At 45.6% G+C, this 18,298-nt stretch overlaps 1 protein-coding gene and 1 pseudogene across 3 annotated transcripts in view; both read right to left on the bottom strand.

The window, feature by feature from the left end:
• Positions 1-1,665: 1,665 nt before the first annotated feature.
• Positions 1,666-5,840, bottom strand: LOC101028534 (alpha-enolase pseudogene; annotated as a pseudogene).
• A 509-nt stretch (positions 5,841-6,349) lies between these two features.
• The window catches only part of EDARADD (EDAR associated via death domain), a 58,297-nt gene continuing 46,348 nt past the window's right edge, over positions 6,350-18,298 (bottom strand). For all 3 annotated transcript variants that reach the window (XM_010345886.3, XM_074385351.1, XM_003935354.4), the window contains 2 exons: positions 17,896-17,941; positions 6,350-6,732 (listed from right to left, as the gene is read on the bottom strand). In XM_010345886.3, the coding sequence (XP_010344188.1) occupies positions 6,350-6,732; positions 17,896-17,941 (429 nt within the window). The remainder of the gene's footprint in view (positions 6,733-17,895; positions 17,942-18,298) is intronic.

Here is an 18,298-nt window from a genome sequence, read left to right as displayed (position 1 = left end):
CAATATTCAACATCCTTAAAGAAAAGAACTTTCAACCAAGAATTTCACATCCAGCCAAACTAAGCTTCATAAGTGAAGGAAAAATAAAGTTTTTTGTGAACAAGCAAGCACTCAGAGATTTCATCACCACCAGGCCTGCTTTACAAGCGCTTCTGAAAGAACCACTACACATAGAAAGGAACAAACAGTATCAGCCTTTCTAAAAAATACCAAAAAGTAATATATAATTATTAATTCTAAATTTAAATCGACTAAATTCCCCAATTCAAAGACAGACAGGCAATTTCGACAAAAAACTAAAACTGTATGCTGCATCCAGACCCATCTCACATTCAAGGATACACAAAGACTCAAAACAAGGGATGGAGAGAGACTTACCAACCAACCAGAGAGCAAAAATAAATAAATAAAAAGCAGAAGTTACAATTTTTGCCCCTGATAAAATAGTATTTAAAGCAACGAAGATCAAAAGAAGCAAAGAAGGACATTATATAATGATAAAAGAATCAATGCAACAACAAGAAGAGTTAAAGGTCCTAAATATATACGCACCCAATACAGGAATACCCAGACATACAAGACTTATAAAGAGACTTAGACTCCCACACAATAATAGTAGGAGACTTCAACATTAATATTAGACAGATCAATGAGACAGAAAATTAATAACGATGTCCACGACTTGAACTCAGATCTGGAACCAGTGGACGTAATTAACATTCATAGAGCTCTCCACTTTACACAAAATGTACACTCTTTAACAGTACCACATCATATCAACTTAGAAGTTTAAACGAAATGTTGGTTGGCTCCTTGTTTGTTACTCTCTTCCCTCACTTTCTTTCATGTCTCCATTATTAAGGACAATTATAGGCATACCCATATTTAGATTGCATTCTAGCCCAGGCAACAAAGCAATACCCCCATCCTCTCTCCCTCTTCCTCTTTCTCTTTCTTCCTCTTCTTTATTCTTTTTCTTATTATTCTTTTTCTCTTTCCAAAAAAAAAAAAAAAAAACATAACAAAACTCTAAGGATGTTCAAAGCTTCCCTAGCCATGCTAGCAATGAGACGGCGATAAATCCAGGGTTAGACTTCACTAGCAATCAGGACTCTGGAAATACTGACACCAAATGGAGAGGCGAGTGGGCGGTGCACTGTGGTTCCCTGTTTTCCCTGTTATTCGTGAATTTCAGGGTAAAGGAGCACACTCAACTCTGCCTGTGTGTCATCTGCCTGAACACTGCAAATCAGCAAATGTCATCTTGCCTGACATGTTTGATCCAACTCAAGGAAGGACAGTTCCACTGACCAATCTGAACAACAGCTGTGCTTGAGATAAGGTGGTAAGTTCAGGGTACGATTAGTTTTGAGTCTGCACTTTTGTGGTTGGAATTTTGGAAACATGCCCCCTAGAGGTCGTGCTCACTACGTTTTCCAAATTTAAAATTTAAAATTTAAGAACATTTTCCAATTTTTATTTACTTTTGCTGCTGTGGCCCCTTTGGAGGCAGTTAGAAGCCCCCTTCTTGGGCTGCAGTCCCAGGCCACTGAGAGTGACCCTGTTGCTTTCAATAGAGCAGGGCTTCCTCTGAGCGGAGGACTTGAGTGAAGACTAGGAAAAGATGGGAGCGGGAAGGAGGGTGGCAGGGGGTGGGGTGGGTGCTATTTCAATGCCTTTCTTCCCGAAGGTGCCCCTTCTTCTTGCTGGCCTCTGCCTTTTGTCTCTGGAAATGAGAGAAACGTTTCCCTCCTCCCTCCACAGGGATAAAGGCTTGGGGTGGGGGTGGAGGTCCCACCTGTTCTTCCATCTTTTCTGTCTCTGTCTGGGGGAGGTGGAGGCCCCGAGGTGGGAGGAGGAACGAGCAGGCTGAGGAAAGGTATAGAAAGGGGTTTTCCCTCCCACGCCCCCCCACCCCGTCTCCCTCTACCACTGCGGGGATGGTGGTCACAGACTGTGCAGGCTGGTGTTAGGCTGAGGTGACAAGTGGGCCTGGGTGGAGATGGGGGAAGGAGGGGGCTTTATGGAGGCACCTGGCCAGGCAGTCATGTGCGGAAGATTGTCACCCTGAGATCCACTCTGCATCCCCAGGGGTGGCAGGTTAGAAGGGGTGCAGCATCAGACTGCTGGGGTCCGCTACCACGCAGCACCAAACACCCACAGCCTTTTCAACTCCACTTCTCCAAAATGGAGAAACGGAAGGCCCTTTTCCATTTCCCCACAGTGAATTCTGGGCTAATAAGTGAGAATGTGTCACACGTAGCTTAATGAGGATGTGAGACATCAAATCCAATTCGTAGATGGTGAGAACTCCTAATGGCTTCTGTGTAGTGCCTGGAACCTGGCTGATAAAAATGTTTAATCACTGCCTCACCAAGCACCAATTTGCCAAAGAATCTATTTTTTAAAATCTCAACACTTTATTAGTGGCTGTTACTTTCAATATATCTGGTGATAAATCTGACATTTATCTCAAAAATCTGACAAGAGAAGATGAGCTAGGCGAGAGCAGCACTGAGTCAGAAGTGATAAGTATATCTCTACGATAGATTTTGCTAGTTTGGAGATTACAGTTGATGGCGAGGCCGACTTCATGTGTTAGCAACCTAATGAAAACCACTGTAATTGTTAGTGGGGAAAAAAGACGGTGGTTTAGAAAATAACTTTCTTTTGAGTTAATCTCAATCTTTCTGTTGCACTGAATCAGTGTTACTCATCATTTTTGCTTATTTTAATCAGAGACTTATACAGAATCCTTCCAAACTGAACTAAGTGTCTTAATTTTCTATGCCTATAATCAAAATCAAATAGCACTTTCATGGAATTGCCAGTCAAACCAAGGCTTTGCCTTTTATCTTTTTTTTTTTTTTTTTTTTTTTTTTGAGATGGAGTTTCGCTCTTGTTAACCCAGGCTGGAGTGCAATGGCACGATCTCGGCTCACCGCAACCTCCGCCTCCTGGGTTCAGGCAATTCTCCTGCCTCAGCCTCCTGAGTAGCTGGGATTACAGGCACGCGCCACCATGCCCAGCTAATTTTTTGTATTTTTAGTAGAGACGGGGTTTCACCATGTTGACCAGGCTGGTCTCGATCGCTTGACCTCGTGATCCACCCGCCTCGGCCTCCCAAAGTGCTGGGATTACAGGCTTGAGCCACCGCGCCCGGCTTGCCTTTTATCTTTTTCCCCCAAAATAACCTAGAAAATCTGACCTTTGCAATAACAAACCCCCATGCCCCGCACTGTCCCTTCTCTAAAACCATCAAATAAGAACATTAGATATTCTTTGAACCAAATTTTTCATTTGTTTAAAATCCTTTAAAGTTTGGATTTGAAGGAATCCCTTCCCTCCCAGGGTCCACATAAAGACTCCCTCTTCTTGGCTAAACTGCTGTGCGGTGAGATGGGGCCCTGTTTAAGCTGGGCTACTAGGAGCTGGAGATGGTTACATTTCACCAATAGGTCAGGGATTTTCATTTATTTCTTAACTGAGCTTTCTCTCAGGGGTGAAGCACTCAGCCTTATGTACAGGATGAGAAAGTAAATATTACATTAAATTATTATTATTAATTATTATTTTGAGACGGAGTCCCTCTCTGTTGCCCAGGCTGGAGTGCAGCAGTGCAGTCTCAGCTCACTGCAACCTCCACCTCCTGGGTTCAAGCTATTCCGGCACCTCAACCTCCCAAGTAGCTGGGATTACAGGCGCCCACCACCATGCCCGGCTAATTTTTGTAAAGTAGAGACAGGTTTTTGCTAACTTGTCCAGGCTGGTCTCAAACACCTGACCTCAAGTGATCCACCTGCCTCAGCCTCCCAAAGTGCTGGAATTACAGGCGTGAGCTGCCACGCCTGGCTTAAATATCACATTCAATTGTTTAAAGCCAAAGGGGATTTGGAGTACTCTCTTTGTCAACTACTATTCCCATGGCCTGTATTACCTCCCTACTTCCTGTTTTCCCAATAACCATCAGTTTCTGTATGTCCTTTTAAAAGTACTTGAGCAAATGTCATAACAGATAGTTCACAGATTATAAACATATTTGCATAAAAAAGATCGGGCACGTGTTCTGAAGAGTATCACAGTATAATACCAGCATCCTGTTAATTCACCCATGTACTTTGTAACAATAAGCCAACAAGACAGGTTCAGTTCTCATTGCTGTTTTCTTTCTTTCTTTTTTTTCTCATGGGTCACTGAGGCTTTTTTATTTTGAGCACAAAATCACTGGGGATCTTGCCTGTGGCCACCCTGGAGATGACCCTGGAGGCTCACATGTCTCCAGACACTTGGTGGGAAGTGAGGCGAGAAAAACAATGATTTGGGCCAGTTACACGACTGCAAAGCTAGGGCTGCCGACAGGGCTCCAGGGAGCTTGGCTTCTGTGACGTTCTAAGGAAGCGGTGCGAACTCCATGGCGGTGGGGGAGGGGAGCTAACTAGCAGGGACCTCTGCCAGTGTTGGTCGGGGGCCTCAAGCTGCCCAAGCTGACACGAGGGGAGGGGTCTAATTAGCTAACAGGTGACTGAAGGGCTGGCCTCCCCACAGCTTACTTGGCCAGGGGGTTTCTGAAGTTCCTGCCGGCAAACAGCCTCGCCACCCAGCTCCTCTTCGGTTCCGAGGAGCAGGTTGTACTTGGCCAAGCGCTCAGATTGGCAAGGAGCACCAGCCTTGATCTGCCCAGTGCACAGCCCCACCACCAGGTCCACGATGAAGGTATCTTCAGTCTCCCCAGAACAGTGAGACACCATGACACCCCCCATTAGCCTGGGCCAGCTTCCACCTGAGGGGACTCGGTCATGGAGCCAATCTAGTTCACTTTGAGCAGGAGGCAGTGGCACGACTCGTCATTCATGGCCTTGGCAATCCTCTTTGGGTTGGTCGCTGTGAAATCGTCCCTCACTACCTGGATTCCTGCACTGGCTGCGAACTTCTGCCAAGCTCCCCAGTCATCCTGGTTAAAGGGATCTTCAACAGACACCACTGGGTAGTCCTTGATGAAGGACTTCTACGGGTCAGCCAGCTGGTCGGATGAGATGTACCTGCTGGGGTCATTGGGAGACTTGAAGTCCAGGTCATACTTCCCAGACCTGAAGAACTTGGAGGCCACTCTGTCCAGGCTGATGACCACCTTGGCAGCGTAGCCAGTTTTCCCAATCTCAGGCTTCAGCAGCTTCGGGCCTTCTTTATTCTTCAGGATGTTGGGAGCAAACCTGCCTTCAGCCCCCACATTGCTGTCTTTCCTATGTTTCTCCTTGATGGCGTTCTTCAGGTTGTGGTAACCTCCACTCTAGTGTGCATGGCTTCCCTGAAGTTTGCGGCACCCACTGGGAGGATCATGAACTCCTGTATGGCCAGCTTGTTGCCAGCACAGAACCGCCATTGATGACACTGAATGCCAGGACTGGCACGATGACTTCGGAAGTGCCGCCCAAGCTGGCGATGTGGTGGTACAGGGGAACCCCCTTCTCAATAGCACCAGCTTTGCAGACGGCGAGCGACACCCCCACAATGGCATTCACACCAAGCTTAGATTTATTTTCTGTTCCATCCATCTCGAACATCAGTTTGTCAATCTTCTCTTGTTCTGTGACGTTCAGTTTCTTGCTAACCAGGGCAGGTGCAATAGTTTTATGGATGTACTCAACAGCCTTTGAGACACCCTTCCCCATATAGCGAGTCCTAGCATTGTCCCAGAGCTCTAGGGCCTCATAGATACCAGCTGAAGCACCACTGGGCACAGCAGCTCTGAAGAGACCTTTTGCGGTGAAGAGATCACCCTCAATAGTGGGATTCCCACGACAGTCAAAGATCTCCCTGGCATGGATCTTGAAAATAGACATGGTGAATTTCTAGCTTCTGGGTCTCATCGCCTAGGAGAGAAGCAGAGGGTGTTGCAGACACCATGGTGAGCGTTCATTGCTGTTTTCTTCAAAACTGTGGAATGGCACTGATCAGGAGGGATGTTACATGAAATGTGTCTATGTCTGGGGCTCTCAACAGTCTCAGGACCTATTTAAATCTTTAGCCGTATTTCAGGCAGAGGATCATTTTATTTTCATCATGGCATGAATCCATTCCGATTATAGGACTTTGGCCCTTACAGGAGACTCGAAAATATCTTTTCCTAATTCCAGATTCAAATATTAAATTAAAATAGATGTGCAAAAATAAACAGAGATCCGCCACCAAAACAAGCTGCCCCTCCGCAAAACCGCCAACTTCGGGGAAAACCAGCGTCCACTGTTCCACGTCCTTATCCTAAACTCTTACAAAAGAACTGATTCACATTCCTTCTTGACTCGTGGTTGTTTCAACGTCCAAAGAGGCCAAGGAAGGAAGCAGAAGCGCTCTAGAAGTGCCTGGAATGGTCTCCACGGTCCCGCTTGGGCCACTCCTCCTCCACCCACCTGCGCAGAACCTTCTCCACGTCGGCCCTGTGATAGAGCCTGCAGAGCTCCATCAGCTGGCCCACCGTCCTCTGACTGTTCCGGAGCAAGAACTCCAAGGTGGGGCTCTGTGGCCTCTGCTCCAGGAAGCACAATTCATCATAGGGCATGCCCCACTTGCTTGCAAAATTCCTCCAGTTTTTCACCGTTGGGTGACATGGATCCAGCTTTATCCTGATCACATCTAATAGGTCCTGATCATTGAGCAAGTCACTGATGGTGGGGGCCCGGAGCAGGCAGGAGGAGCAAGTACAGTTTTCTTTGCAGGAGCTGTCCTTGCTGATCTCTGCAGGGAGGAACAATAGGGTCCACAGGTCAGCAAGGAGCCTACCATATGTATTCATTTCTTACATCATTTATTTTCCTGCTGAATTGTCAAAAGCATCATATGGAAGACGGTTTCAGAATACTCACTTCTAATAATGTGTTACTCTTTTTTATTTTTTTGAGAAAGGGTGTCACTCTGTTGCCCAGGCTGGAGTGCAGTGGCATGATCTTGGCTCACTGCAACCTCCGCCTTCCGGGCTCAAGTGATCCTTCCACCTCAGCCTCCCAAGTACCTGGGACTACGGGCATGTACCACCAAACCTGGCTAATCTTTTTTTTTTTTTTTTTTGTAGACATGGGGTTTCACCATGTTGCCCAGGCTGATCTTGAATTCCTGAGCTCAAGTGATCTGCCTACCTTGGCTTCCCAAAGTGCTGGGATCACAGGCACGAGTCACTGCACCTGGCTGTGTTATTTTCTATAGCCAAAGATGGGTTTAGGTTGCTTTGCTGGAAAGACCAAGAGATTTTAAAGCCAGTTTCCCTTTCTTTCCAAGACTGTCTTACAGTGTGCACTGATGACGCTGCTGGCCAGAATCAGGGCTCCAGCCGACGGCACTCTCTCTGGGGCACAAGGGTCCAGTGGGGCCAGACTCCACAGTGCCCGTGAGTAACCAGCTCACACTTGCATGTCCCTCCGCCCTTGCCCCTTCCAAGTGACCCATCAGCCCCGACAGTTTAACACCAAACACAGCAGGTCAGGGTGTAAAAAACTGCACAGTTCTTTGAAAGGTCTTTTTTTAAAAAACAACACAGACATGAAAGCTGGAATATCCACTCCATATGCATATTTGAAAACAAGTGATAGTTGATAGTGCCAGAAATCTTACTTTTTGAATTTACAACCCCCTTATCAGCCCTGAGCCTTTACCTATGTTTTCTTCACCCATGGCTCCCTTTGAAGAGGAGTCAATGCCCTGGGGTGTGTGCATTGGGATGGAAAGAGGCAGAGAATCCAGCAGGAGGCTTTTCAGCTGAGCTTCAGCATGAAGAGCATGCTCCCACCCCAGAGGAAGGGCAACCGTTCTACCGAATCTTTCTTTGTTTTTTTTTTTGAGACGGAGTTTCACTCTTGTTGCCCAGGCTGGAGTGCAACGGAGCAATCTCGGCTCACCGCAACCTCTGCCTCCCAGGTTCAAGTGATTCTCCTGCCTCAGCCTTGGAGTAGCTGGGATTACAGGCACCCACCACCACGCCCACCTAATTTTGTACTACTTTTAGTAAAGACGAGGTTTCGCCATGTTGGTCAGGCTGGTCTCAAACTCCTGGACCTCAGGTGATCCACCCACCTCAGCTTCCCAAAGTGCTGGGATTACAGGTGTGAGCCACCGAGCCTGGCCCCTACCAAATCTTAAAGATTCAGTCATCTGTGGCCTCATTGTATTAGCAGGAGGCATGCGAGTAGGAGGACAAAGTCCATAGCTGAAAGGCATTGACAAGCCATTTGTAATAAAGCATTAAGTGGTGTCTAAACAACATGGCAAGTTAAGCAGCTTAAATTTTACAACACTGAGTCTCAGGAGACATTCGAATTCAGATTTTAACAGCCAAAGGCCACTTCAGAGATCACTGGCTTGGAAAATTCTGGGGAAGGTTATGATGACCTTTACTACATATATGACATTGAGTTATGGCCTTTCCAGTTTGGGAAAGCAAAGAATTTGGACTGAGGGAGTAACTCTGGTGACCATAAGTAGCAAACCAGCAATCTTGAGGCAAGTGTAAATTAAAAGGTAATAAAACAAGAGCCATGAAAATGACGCTCATACTCTTTGACCTACTCATGTGACTTCTGGGAATCCAGCCTAAGGAGATAATCCAAAATATGTATTTATATAAACAATGTTATCACGGTGTTATTCACATTATTAAGTTTCAAAAACAACCAAAATGTCTAAAGTTAGAGGACTAGTGAAATAAACGACTGCACTACTTGATGGAATATTATTTAAGTAACTATGAAGATAGTATAACAACCTAGAAAATGTTTGTGACGTGAAAAGTGCAAGATGGAAAGAATGTATGAATTCTATGATTAGAACTACATGAAAATCAATAAGCGGATAAAGAAAATGTGATATATATATGATGGAATACTACTCAGCCATTAAAAAGGAATGAATTAATGACATTTGCAGTAACCTGGATGGAATTGGAGACTACGATTCTAAGTGAAGTAACTCAGGAATGGAAAACGAAACATCATATGTACTCACTCGTAAGTAGGAGTTAAGCTATGAGAATGCAAAGGCATAAGAATGACACTATAGACTTTGGGAACTCAGGGGGAAAAGTGGGGAGTGGGTGAGGGATAAAAGACTACAAATTGGATGTAGTGTACACTGAGTGATGGGTGTACCAAAATCTCAGAAATCACCACTAAAGAACTTACTTATGTAGCTAAATACTACCTGCTCCCCAATAACCTATGGAAATAAAAAAGAAAAAGCACCCTGGGGAAAAAAATTACTCCCTGACCGGTCGTGGTGGCTGTAATCCCAGCAATTTGGGAGGCTGAGGCAGGAGAATTACTTGAGCCCAGTAGTTCGAAACCAGCCAGTCCAACGTAGTGGGACCCTGTCTCAGCTGCTCAGGAGGCTGAAAGGAAGGATCGCTTGAGCCCAGGAGATTGAGGCTGCAGCAAGCCGTGATCGTGCCACTGCACTCCAAGATGTTAGGTTTTAGATTTATTATTTATTTAGGGAGAGAGCCTCACTCTGTCACCCGGCGTGGAGTGCGGTGGCACAGTCATGGCTCACTGCAGCCTCTGCCTCTCAGGTTCAAGCAATGCTCCTGCCTCAGCCTCCTGAGTAGCTTCGACCACAGGTGTGTACCATCAGGCTAATTTTTTTGATTTTTTGGGTAGAAATGGGAGGGGAGGGTCTCACTATGTTGCCCAGGCTGGTCTCGAACTCCTGGACTCAAGTAGTCTACTCACCTGAACTTCCCAAATTGTAGGGATTACAGGTGTGAACCACCACACCCAGCTAGTTTTATTTTTTGAAGGAGGCAGGGGAAGAAAGAGGCCCCGGGCCATCTCCCAGCTAGCCTCCTCCGCTGCTCCTTACTGCCCACTCCTGTCCTAGAACACTGAGCTCAGTCCAGCCTCAGGAGCTTTGCCCCAGCAAGTTCCTGTCCCTGAGACCCTCTTGCCTTAGATCTCCACAGGCTGGGTCCTTTGCATTGTTAGGGTCTCACTGCCCCTTCTGAACTAAAATGGCACTCTCCCCCTGCCAGGCTTAATCCCATGACCCTGGCTTGTCTTCCCCAGGCACCTACCACCATATGAAATGACTTACTGATTTTGTGTTTATTGTTGTTCTCTCCCAACTAGAATATAAGCTGCAAGAGGAAAAGATCTCTGGATGTCTGGTGTCACTGCGGCATACCAGGCACACAGCAGGTGCTTAATAAATATTTGATGAATACATCAAATGAATGAGGAGTGTGACATAGTTTTAAAAAAAATCCAATTAGAAATTGGGCTTCTTGGCAGCCCAAGAAGAGCTCTCTAGCTAGAAATTTTCAAGCCAACGGACACAAGTTTCTTTGGTGTTAACAAGGAAGCCGCAAGATTGCTATGGAGAAGGAGGATACTGTGTACCATGAAGATTAATGGCATGAGCTTTAGAGGCAGCTAACCCTGTGCAGATGTGCGACTTGGACAGGTTACTGAGCTTGCTAAGCCCCTGTCTCACTCTCCAAACAGGGATAATGGCATCTCTCCCACAGGTGGTTGTGAGGATTAAATGAGATCATCCTTTAAAGCTCCCATTCTAGCACACAGTAAGAAGCATGCAGCAATGAATAGAATAGCTGTGGGGAAGTATTAATAGCCAACAGCCTTTTTCAGGAGAATCGCTTGAGCCTGGGAGGCGGAGGTTGCAGTCAGCTGAGATTTTGCCACTGCACTCCAGCCTGAGCGAAAGAGTAAGACCCTGTCTCAAAAAAAACCCAAACCTTAAAAAAAGGTTTTTAAAAAGGTCTTTTAAAAAGTAGTGATCTGGCCAGGTATGATGGCTCACACCTGTAAGCACTTTGGGAGGCTGAGGTGGGTGGATCACCTGAGGTCACGAGTTTGAGACCAGGCTGGCCAACATAGTGAAACCCTGTCTCTACTAAAAATACAAAAAAATTAGCCGGATGTGGTGTCATGGGAGCACAAACCCATAATCCCAGCTACTCGGGAGGCTGAGGCAGGAGAACTGCTTGAACCTGGGAGGCGGAGGTTGCAGTGAGCTGAGATCGCGCCATTGCACTCCAGCTTGGGCAGCAAGAGCGAAACTCAGTTTCAGAAAAAAAAAAGCAGTGGTCCCCAAGCTTGGCCACAGGATGGGCCTCCCCACCTCCACCCCACCAAACCCCCAAGGAAATTTACAAAACCGTGATATCTGATCCTACCCTCAGAGATCCTGATTAATTAGTCTGGGATGCAGGGAGGACATGGGAGTTTTTAAAAACTCCCCTGGGACTTCTAATGTGCAGCCAGGACTGAAAACCTCCGCCTGCCTTGAAGACATCTCCAGACTAAGTATTTAGTCAGGAGAGCCTGCCAGAATTAGATTTTGGAATTACACCCACTTCTCCTTGAGAGATGCCATATCTGTTGTGTGATTAAGAGTTCTCGGATACACAGTGTTTCCCACACCCGCAAGCAGATGAGTGGGTTTTCCATGGGGCGTTTCTCCCCATCTCCCTGCTCTCCGTCATTTCTCACTCACATATTTTTAAATTATACTGTAAAGAAGAGTTTAGGAATCAAGCACGCTCATCGATGTCATTAAAAACACTTGTAAAAACAACAACAACAGTGAATGTCTGGTAGTGCCTGTATCCAAGTCGTAAGTTCATGGCTGGAGGGTTATAAAATATGGGTCAATTAACAGTTAATTGTGAATTGGAACAAGATTTAGAATTCACACACGTCATGATTAGCTAAGCGTAGAAACCGCTCCAGTCAGGATGTTGGCAGCAGATCACAGATTGACTTAATGTGCCTCCCTGCAGGGGAGGTGCCCTTTTATCTTGCACACTCTGGCTTTGGAGAGCAATTGCCACAGAAGTGTTTCCCTCCAAGAGGTCTGTTAGCTCTCAGATCATTTGTAAGGGTGCTCCCCAGGATAACCAGGTCTTGAGTTAGTTCAAAACGATTAGAGAATAATCATTTTATATTGGCAGCTTCAGAGATAGCGACGTATGTGGTTCTGAAATAAAATAACTCTATCCCAGGTGGTTCTACATGATCAGATTTGGAGCCTACAAAATGCCAACAAGTGTTGAAGTCGAGTCACATCCTTCTGCAGTCATGGTCAAAGGGGGTACAATCATGCCTTCTTTTTTTTCTGTGTATGGTTTCCAATGTGGTTGGAAATAAACATATTTAAAATACCAGTTTCTGGCTTTGATATATCACTGGAATTTGGGGCGCGCAGGCGTGTGCACGCACACACACACACCTCACATTATTCATCAGAAGAGTTTCATGTTAGCAGCTTTTGGAAAGTGACGAAAAATTATTTTTATCTACTAAGAAGCTGACCCAAGGGCTTTTGGTGGGCGTTTGATCTCTTAGTCAAAGGGGAAAAACAACATAATTTTGCTTTCTCTAAAGCATCCTTTTAAGGAGACATTAAGTCGGCGGCAGCAGCACCAGGGAATCTAACTGACACGTTGGGTGGATCCAGGCAAGTAAATCATGTTGGGCCTCAATTTGTCATCAAACAAAATTGGAGTAGAGAAGGCAGGTGAAAAAAACAAGCAAACTCTCACAAACAAAAGGGTCCAGATTGGGCTGGGTGCAGTGGCTGAGGCCCGTAATCCCAGCACTTTGGGAAGCCGAGGCGGGTGGATCACTTGAGGTCAGGAGTTTGAGACCAACCCGGCCAACATGGGGAAACCCCATCTCTATTAAAAATACAAAAATTAGCTGGGCGTGGTGGTGCGCACCTGTAGTCCCAGCACTTCGGGAGGCTGAGGTGGGTGGATCACCTGAGGTCAGGAGTTCGAGACCAGCCTGGCCAACATGGCAAAACTCATCTCTACTAAAAATACAAAAATTAGCCAGTGTGGTGGCGAGTGCCTGTAATCCCAGCTACTCGGGAGGCTGAGGCGGGAGAACTGTTTGAACCCAGAAGGCAGAGGTTGCCTTGAGGCGAGATCTCACCACTGCGCTCTAGCCTTGGCAACAACAGCGAAACTCCGTCTCAAAAAAAAAAAAAAAAAAAAAAGGACCCAGGTTAAAACTCAGCATAGAATTTTATGTGAATTTGAATCATGTGGTTTTGAAATGATGTGACACAGACATATTAACCATGTTACTTCATGGACCTAATTTGAAAAATATGAAATCCTATTTTACATTCATTTCTATGGGAAAGTTAGATTAGGCAAGTGCTGAATTATTCAAGGTCACCAGAAAGTCATCCTTGAAAATCCGGCATCAGGTGCAAAAGTGTCGTATCACTGCCACTAGAAGGGAGTACCAGAACCAGGGTGTTTCTTCAATTATTTGTTCAGTTTATCAACATAGGAGTGATGCCTTTGGGGAGACCTGTCTCTACAGAAAATTTTAAAAATTAGCCAGGTGTGGTGGCACACGCCTGTGGTCCCAGCTACTCAGGAGACTGAGGCAAGACGATCACGTGAGCCAGAGTTCAAGGCTGCAGGAAGCCATGATTGCACCACTGTTCTCCCACTTGGACGACAGAGGGAAACCATGTCTCCAAAAAGAAACAACTAAAAAATAGTTATGCTCAGCTGGGCGTGGTGGTGCGTGCCTGCAATCCCAGCCACTCGGGAGGCTGAGGCAGGAGAATCGTTTGAACCCAGGAGGCGGAGGTTGCAGTGAGCCTAGATCACGCCACTGCACTCCAGCCTGAATGAGAGAGTGAGATTCTGTCTCAAAAAAAAAAAAAAAAAAAAAAAAAAAAAGCATGCTTCGATTTATTGGGTACAATGGAGAAATGAGATCAGAATTCTAATTGCTATTAAATACACACATACACACACGCACGAGTCTTATTCCTTAAACGCCCAACATGTTTTCCTTTTGAAAATGTGTTTTCATGGCTCCTTTAAGAGGATAAGCCACACATAATTGGTGGTTGTTGTTTTAACCCAGGGTAAGAGTAGGAATGTCTTTTCTTTCCCTGTGTTCTGCCCCCAGCGGTGCTAGCATCTGTTCAGAGGGTTCCACCAGGACGGCTTTGCTTTCCTGGTGAGAGTCGAATGCAAATCGTGTTCTTTCTCTTTCCTCGATTCCAAACTGCCAGCTGTCATCCCCCACTCCTCTGCAGACTCCTGCCAAGGCAGTGCCTCCACCTCCCCACGTGGCTGATTTTCACCAGCTGTAGACTGGATCACAGACAGAAAAGGCTTTCCAGTGAGGAGAATGAAATGCAAAGTAGGCTGTGAGTTAAGGCCCCAGGGCTTCATCCATGGAAAGTGGCAGGCTTTTGGGAAAGGTATGCCAGCAGCCAGAGATGGGCTTTTGGGGGTGCGAGGGTGGATTTTCCTCCATCTCAATAAAGTAAAATAAAAAGATAATTTGAGACTATGTTTATCATTCACTTTTAAAATCTGTACTGCAGAATAGAACAACTCTCTACCCACGGTGAACTGCAGGGAAAGCTGCATCTTACAAAACTTCACAAAAGCCTTCAGAGTATTTTTCTGTGCTAACCTTAACCTTCCTTTTCATGTGAGGGGCTGGCAGCGTTCTGAATGGGGCAGGTTTAGGATCCGGCTTCAGCCACCACATCTACAAGGTGAAGAAAAGAATAAGACCTATGCACAGGGCTGTCATGAGCACCTCCCATGTGTCAAGTGTTTAGAAGAGTGCCTGGTACTCACTCTGTGCCAAATTAGTGTTTGTGAATAAAACAAATTTTCCTTAAGTTGCTACACACATTCGAGGACGGACTATGTAGCTCTGCTTTTGCCAGTTGTTCATTTAAGAGCAAAGCCATTAAGTCATGTCTCTCATCTATTTGTTTACGGAAAACAAAACAAAATACCTGAGTGTTCTTGTGTGCCAAGTACCACGTGAGGTGCTAAAGGTATCAACTCAGCACTCAGGGGTGGGCTCCCAACACATCATCATATTACCTGCTTTGTTGAGAAAGTTGATTCTTTTTAAAACTTAGGCTGGGTGCAGTGGCTCACGCCTGTAATCCCAGCACTTTGAGAGGACAAGGCGGGTGGATCACCTGAGGTCGGGAGTTCGAGACCAGCCTGACCAACATGGTGAAACCCCATCTCTACTAAAAATACAAAATTAGCTGGGTGTGGTGGCGCATGCCTGTAATCTCAGCTACTTGGGAGGCTGAGGCAGGAGACTCGATTGAACCCAGGAGGCAGAGGTTGCAGTGAGATGAGATCGTGCCATTGCACTCCAGCCTGGGCAACAAGAGCAAAAACTCTGTCTAAAAAAGAAACAAAACTCTGGTGGTTCATTTTGACACAAGTAAAAAATATTTGAAGATGACAAGAAGCCTGATTAAAATTAATCTACTAATTAACAATGACCTTCATTCAGAAGAATCCTTGAAGGGTTTATAAATATTTCTAAACAAATTTCTGTATTCATTTCTATTTTAGCTAACCTGACACATGAATGTGTGGGTGTTAATCTTTAAAGAGTTTAAATACCTATTTTTAAAATTAGAAAATAAACATGTGCTTGTCATAGCAAATCTGAAAATTCAGATGAGCATATGGAAAAAATTAATGCTCCCACTACCCAGACCGGCCACAGTTAACCTTTTAGAAATTTCCTTGGTTACTTCACCATGCAGCAAGGTATACTTACCAATATGTGATCATTTGTTATATGTGTGTTTGTATATCTAGATTAAACACACACATTTGTTATATATACATTTGTATACACAGATTAAATGCGGAGGGGCAGTTCTGATACCACCTCATGTTAGAAATTTTAGAAATATAGGATAGTGGAAAGAAAACGAAAACTCACCAGGTGTGGTGGCTCATGCCTGTAATCCCAGCATGTTGGGAGGATGAGGTGGGAGGATGGCTTGAGCTCAGAAGTTCGAGACTAGCTTGGGCAACAGTGAAGTGAGACACCTGTAATCCCAGCACTTTGGGAGGCCAAGGCAGTTGGATCACCTGGGGTCAGGAGTTCTAGACCAGTCTGGCCAACATAGTGAAACCCCTTCTCTACTAAAAATACATTTAGCTGGCGTAGTGGTGTGCTATTGCACTCCAGTGTGGGCGATAAGAGTGCGAAACTGCATCTCAAAAAAAAAAAAAAAAAAAAAAATCTATGGAATAAAAAAAAAATCAGCTGGAACGGCACCCTCCAGAGATAACCAGTGCCCACATGTTGGCATTGGTGTATTTTCAGATATCATGTTTCTAAGGAGAAAAATGTGGAGTATGCACTGCCTGTTCTGGTTTTGCAGTTTGGTCACCTGGGCTGATGACAGCTGCCCCCAAGGGCTCTAGGGGTCCCCCATCCTGCTTAAGAAAGAAACAAACGAAACTCTGGTGACTCCAGTCAGTCAATGTATGGTTTAAAAGATGTAGAAAATGTTGGTGAGGTATGGGTTTTATTACTATTATTATTTTGCTAGCTTTTTTTTGAGACGGAGTCTTGCTCTGTCGCCCAGGCTGGAGTGAAATGGTGCAATCTTGGCTCACTGCAACCTCTGCCTCCAGGTTCAAGTGATTTTCCATCCTCAGCCTCCCAAGTAGCTTGGATGACAGGTGCCTGTCACCATGCTGGGCTAATTTTTGTAATTTTAGTAGAGACGGAGTTTCGCCATGTTGGCCAGCCTGGTCTCGAACTCCTGACCTCATGATCTGCCCACCTTGGCCTCCCAAAGTGCTGGGATTACAGGTGCAAGCCACCATATCTGGCCATTGCCAGATTATTTCAATGCTTGCTCCCTCACTCCCTATCCTCTCTAATTAATTAATGAGAAATTTAAACATTGCAAAAATGTCTGTGTTATGATTAAAAAAGGGGGAGGGGGAAAATAAACTTTAATGTTTCCTTGCTGAAACACACTAAAAGCAGAAAAGGGCAGGACTGACGCCTGACCTAATGTCAGGAGGGCTGCTTTGACTACCTAAGTGCCGAAGGCACATGGAGAGAGATGACCCAGCTGGCTACTGGTCCCTTCCACCAAGCAACAAACAGCACATTCTCCACCAATGCTACAGCTCTTAGAACTCAGAGGGAAGAAGGCCAGGTGTGGAGGCTCACCCCGGTAATCCCAGCACTTTGGGAGGCCAAGGTGGGTAGATCATGAGGTCAGGAGTTCAAGACCAGCCTGGACAACATGATGAAACTCTGTCTCTACTAAAAATGCAAAAATTAGCCGGGAGTGAGTGGTGCATGCCTGTAATTCTAGCTACTCAGGAGGCTGAGGCAGGAGAATTGCTTGAACCTGGGAGGCGGAGGTTGCAGTGAGCTGAGATCACGCCACTGCACTCTGGCCTGGGTGACAGAGTGAGACTCTATCTCAGAAAAAAAAATAAATAAATAAAAGGAACTCAGAGGGAAGGATAATCTGCTCAGTCCTGACTGGCCTGATCCTAAACCTGCCCCATTCAGAACCCTGCTGTACATGCGAAGTAAAGTTAGCACCAAGAAAACACTCTTTGAAGGCTTTTGTGAAGTTTTGTAAGATACAACTTTCCCTGCAGTTCACCATGGGTAGAAAGTTGCTCTATTCTGCAGAATAGATTTCAAAAGTTAATGATAAGCATAGTCTCAAATTATGTTTTTTATTTTATTTTATTTTTTTGAGATGGAGTCTCACTCTGTTACCCAGGCTGGAGAGGGCAGTGGCACAATCTTGGCTCACTGCAACCTTTGCCTTCCAGGTTCAAGCGATTCTCTTGCCTCAGCCTCATTAGTAGCTGGGATTATAGACACACACCAGCATGCCTGACTAATTTCTGTATTTTTAGTAGAGACAGAATTTCACCACGCTGGCCAAGCTGGTCTTGAACTCCTGACCTCAGATAATCAACCCACCTTGGCCTCCCAAAGTGCTGGAATTATAGGTGTGAGCCACCACACCGGCCTCAGATTATCTTTAATCTAGCCACACTAGCTATCAGCCCAGATATCTTTAGAATCAATCATTTACCTGGAAGGGGATCTGCAGTGCTATCTGGAAAGCCATTTTCTTCTCCCTAAAAACCAAAAAGCAACCGTCATTAAAATCATATCCTATGTGAATGGAGATATTATCCATTTTCCAACTTAGTTGAATTTTCATTAAAACCCAGGGGCTGGGGTGGGTGGAGGCACCGGATCTTCAGAACGGTATCCGTGGGAGGTGAGCCCAGCACCTCCTCTAGAATCCGAGCACCTGAGCACAGGGGCTCTTGCTTTTTTGCTCCCTGTGCTCTCCCAGGGCCCAGAACAGTGCTTGATGCACAGTAGACACTCAAATTTGCTGAATACGCTAGTGTCCCTATTTTCAAAAATCATCAGCTGGGCACCGTAGCTGGTGCCTGCAGCCCCAACTACTTGGGTGGCTGAGATGG

The sequence above is a fragment of the Saimiri boliviensis genome, chromosome 14 (assembly GCF_048565385.1).
Source record: "Saimiri boliviensis isolate mSaiBol1 chromosome 14, mSaiBol1.pri, whole genome shotgun sequence".
In the NCBI taxonomy this organism is placed as follows: Eukaryota; Metazoa; Chordata; class Mammalia; order Primates; family Cebidae; genus Saimiri; species Saimiri boliviensis.
The sequence above is the reverse complement of the archived record's forward strand: the minus strand, read 5'-3'. Positions and strand labels throughout refer to the sequence as shown.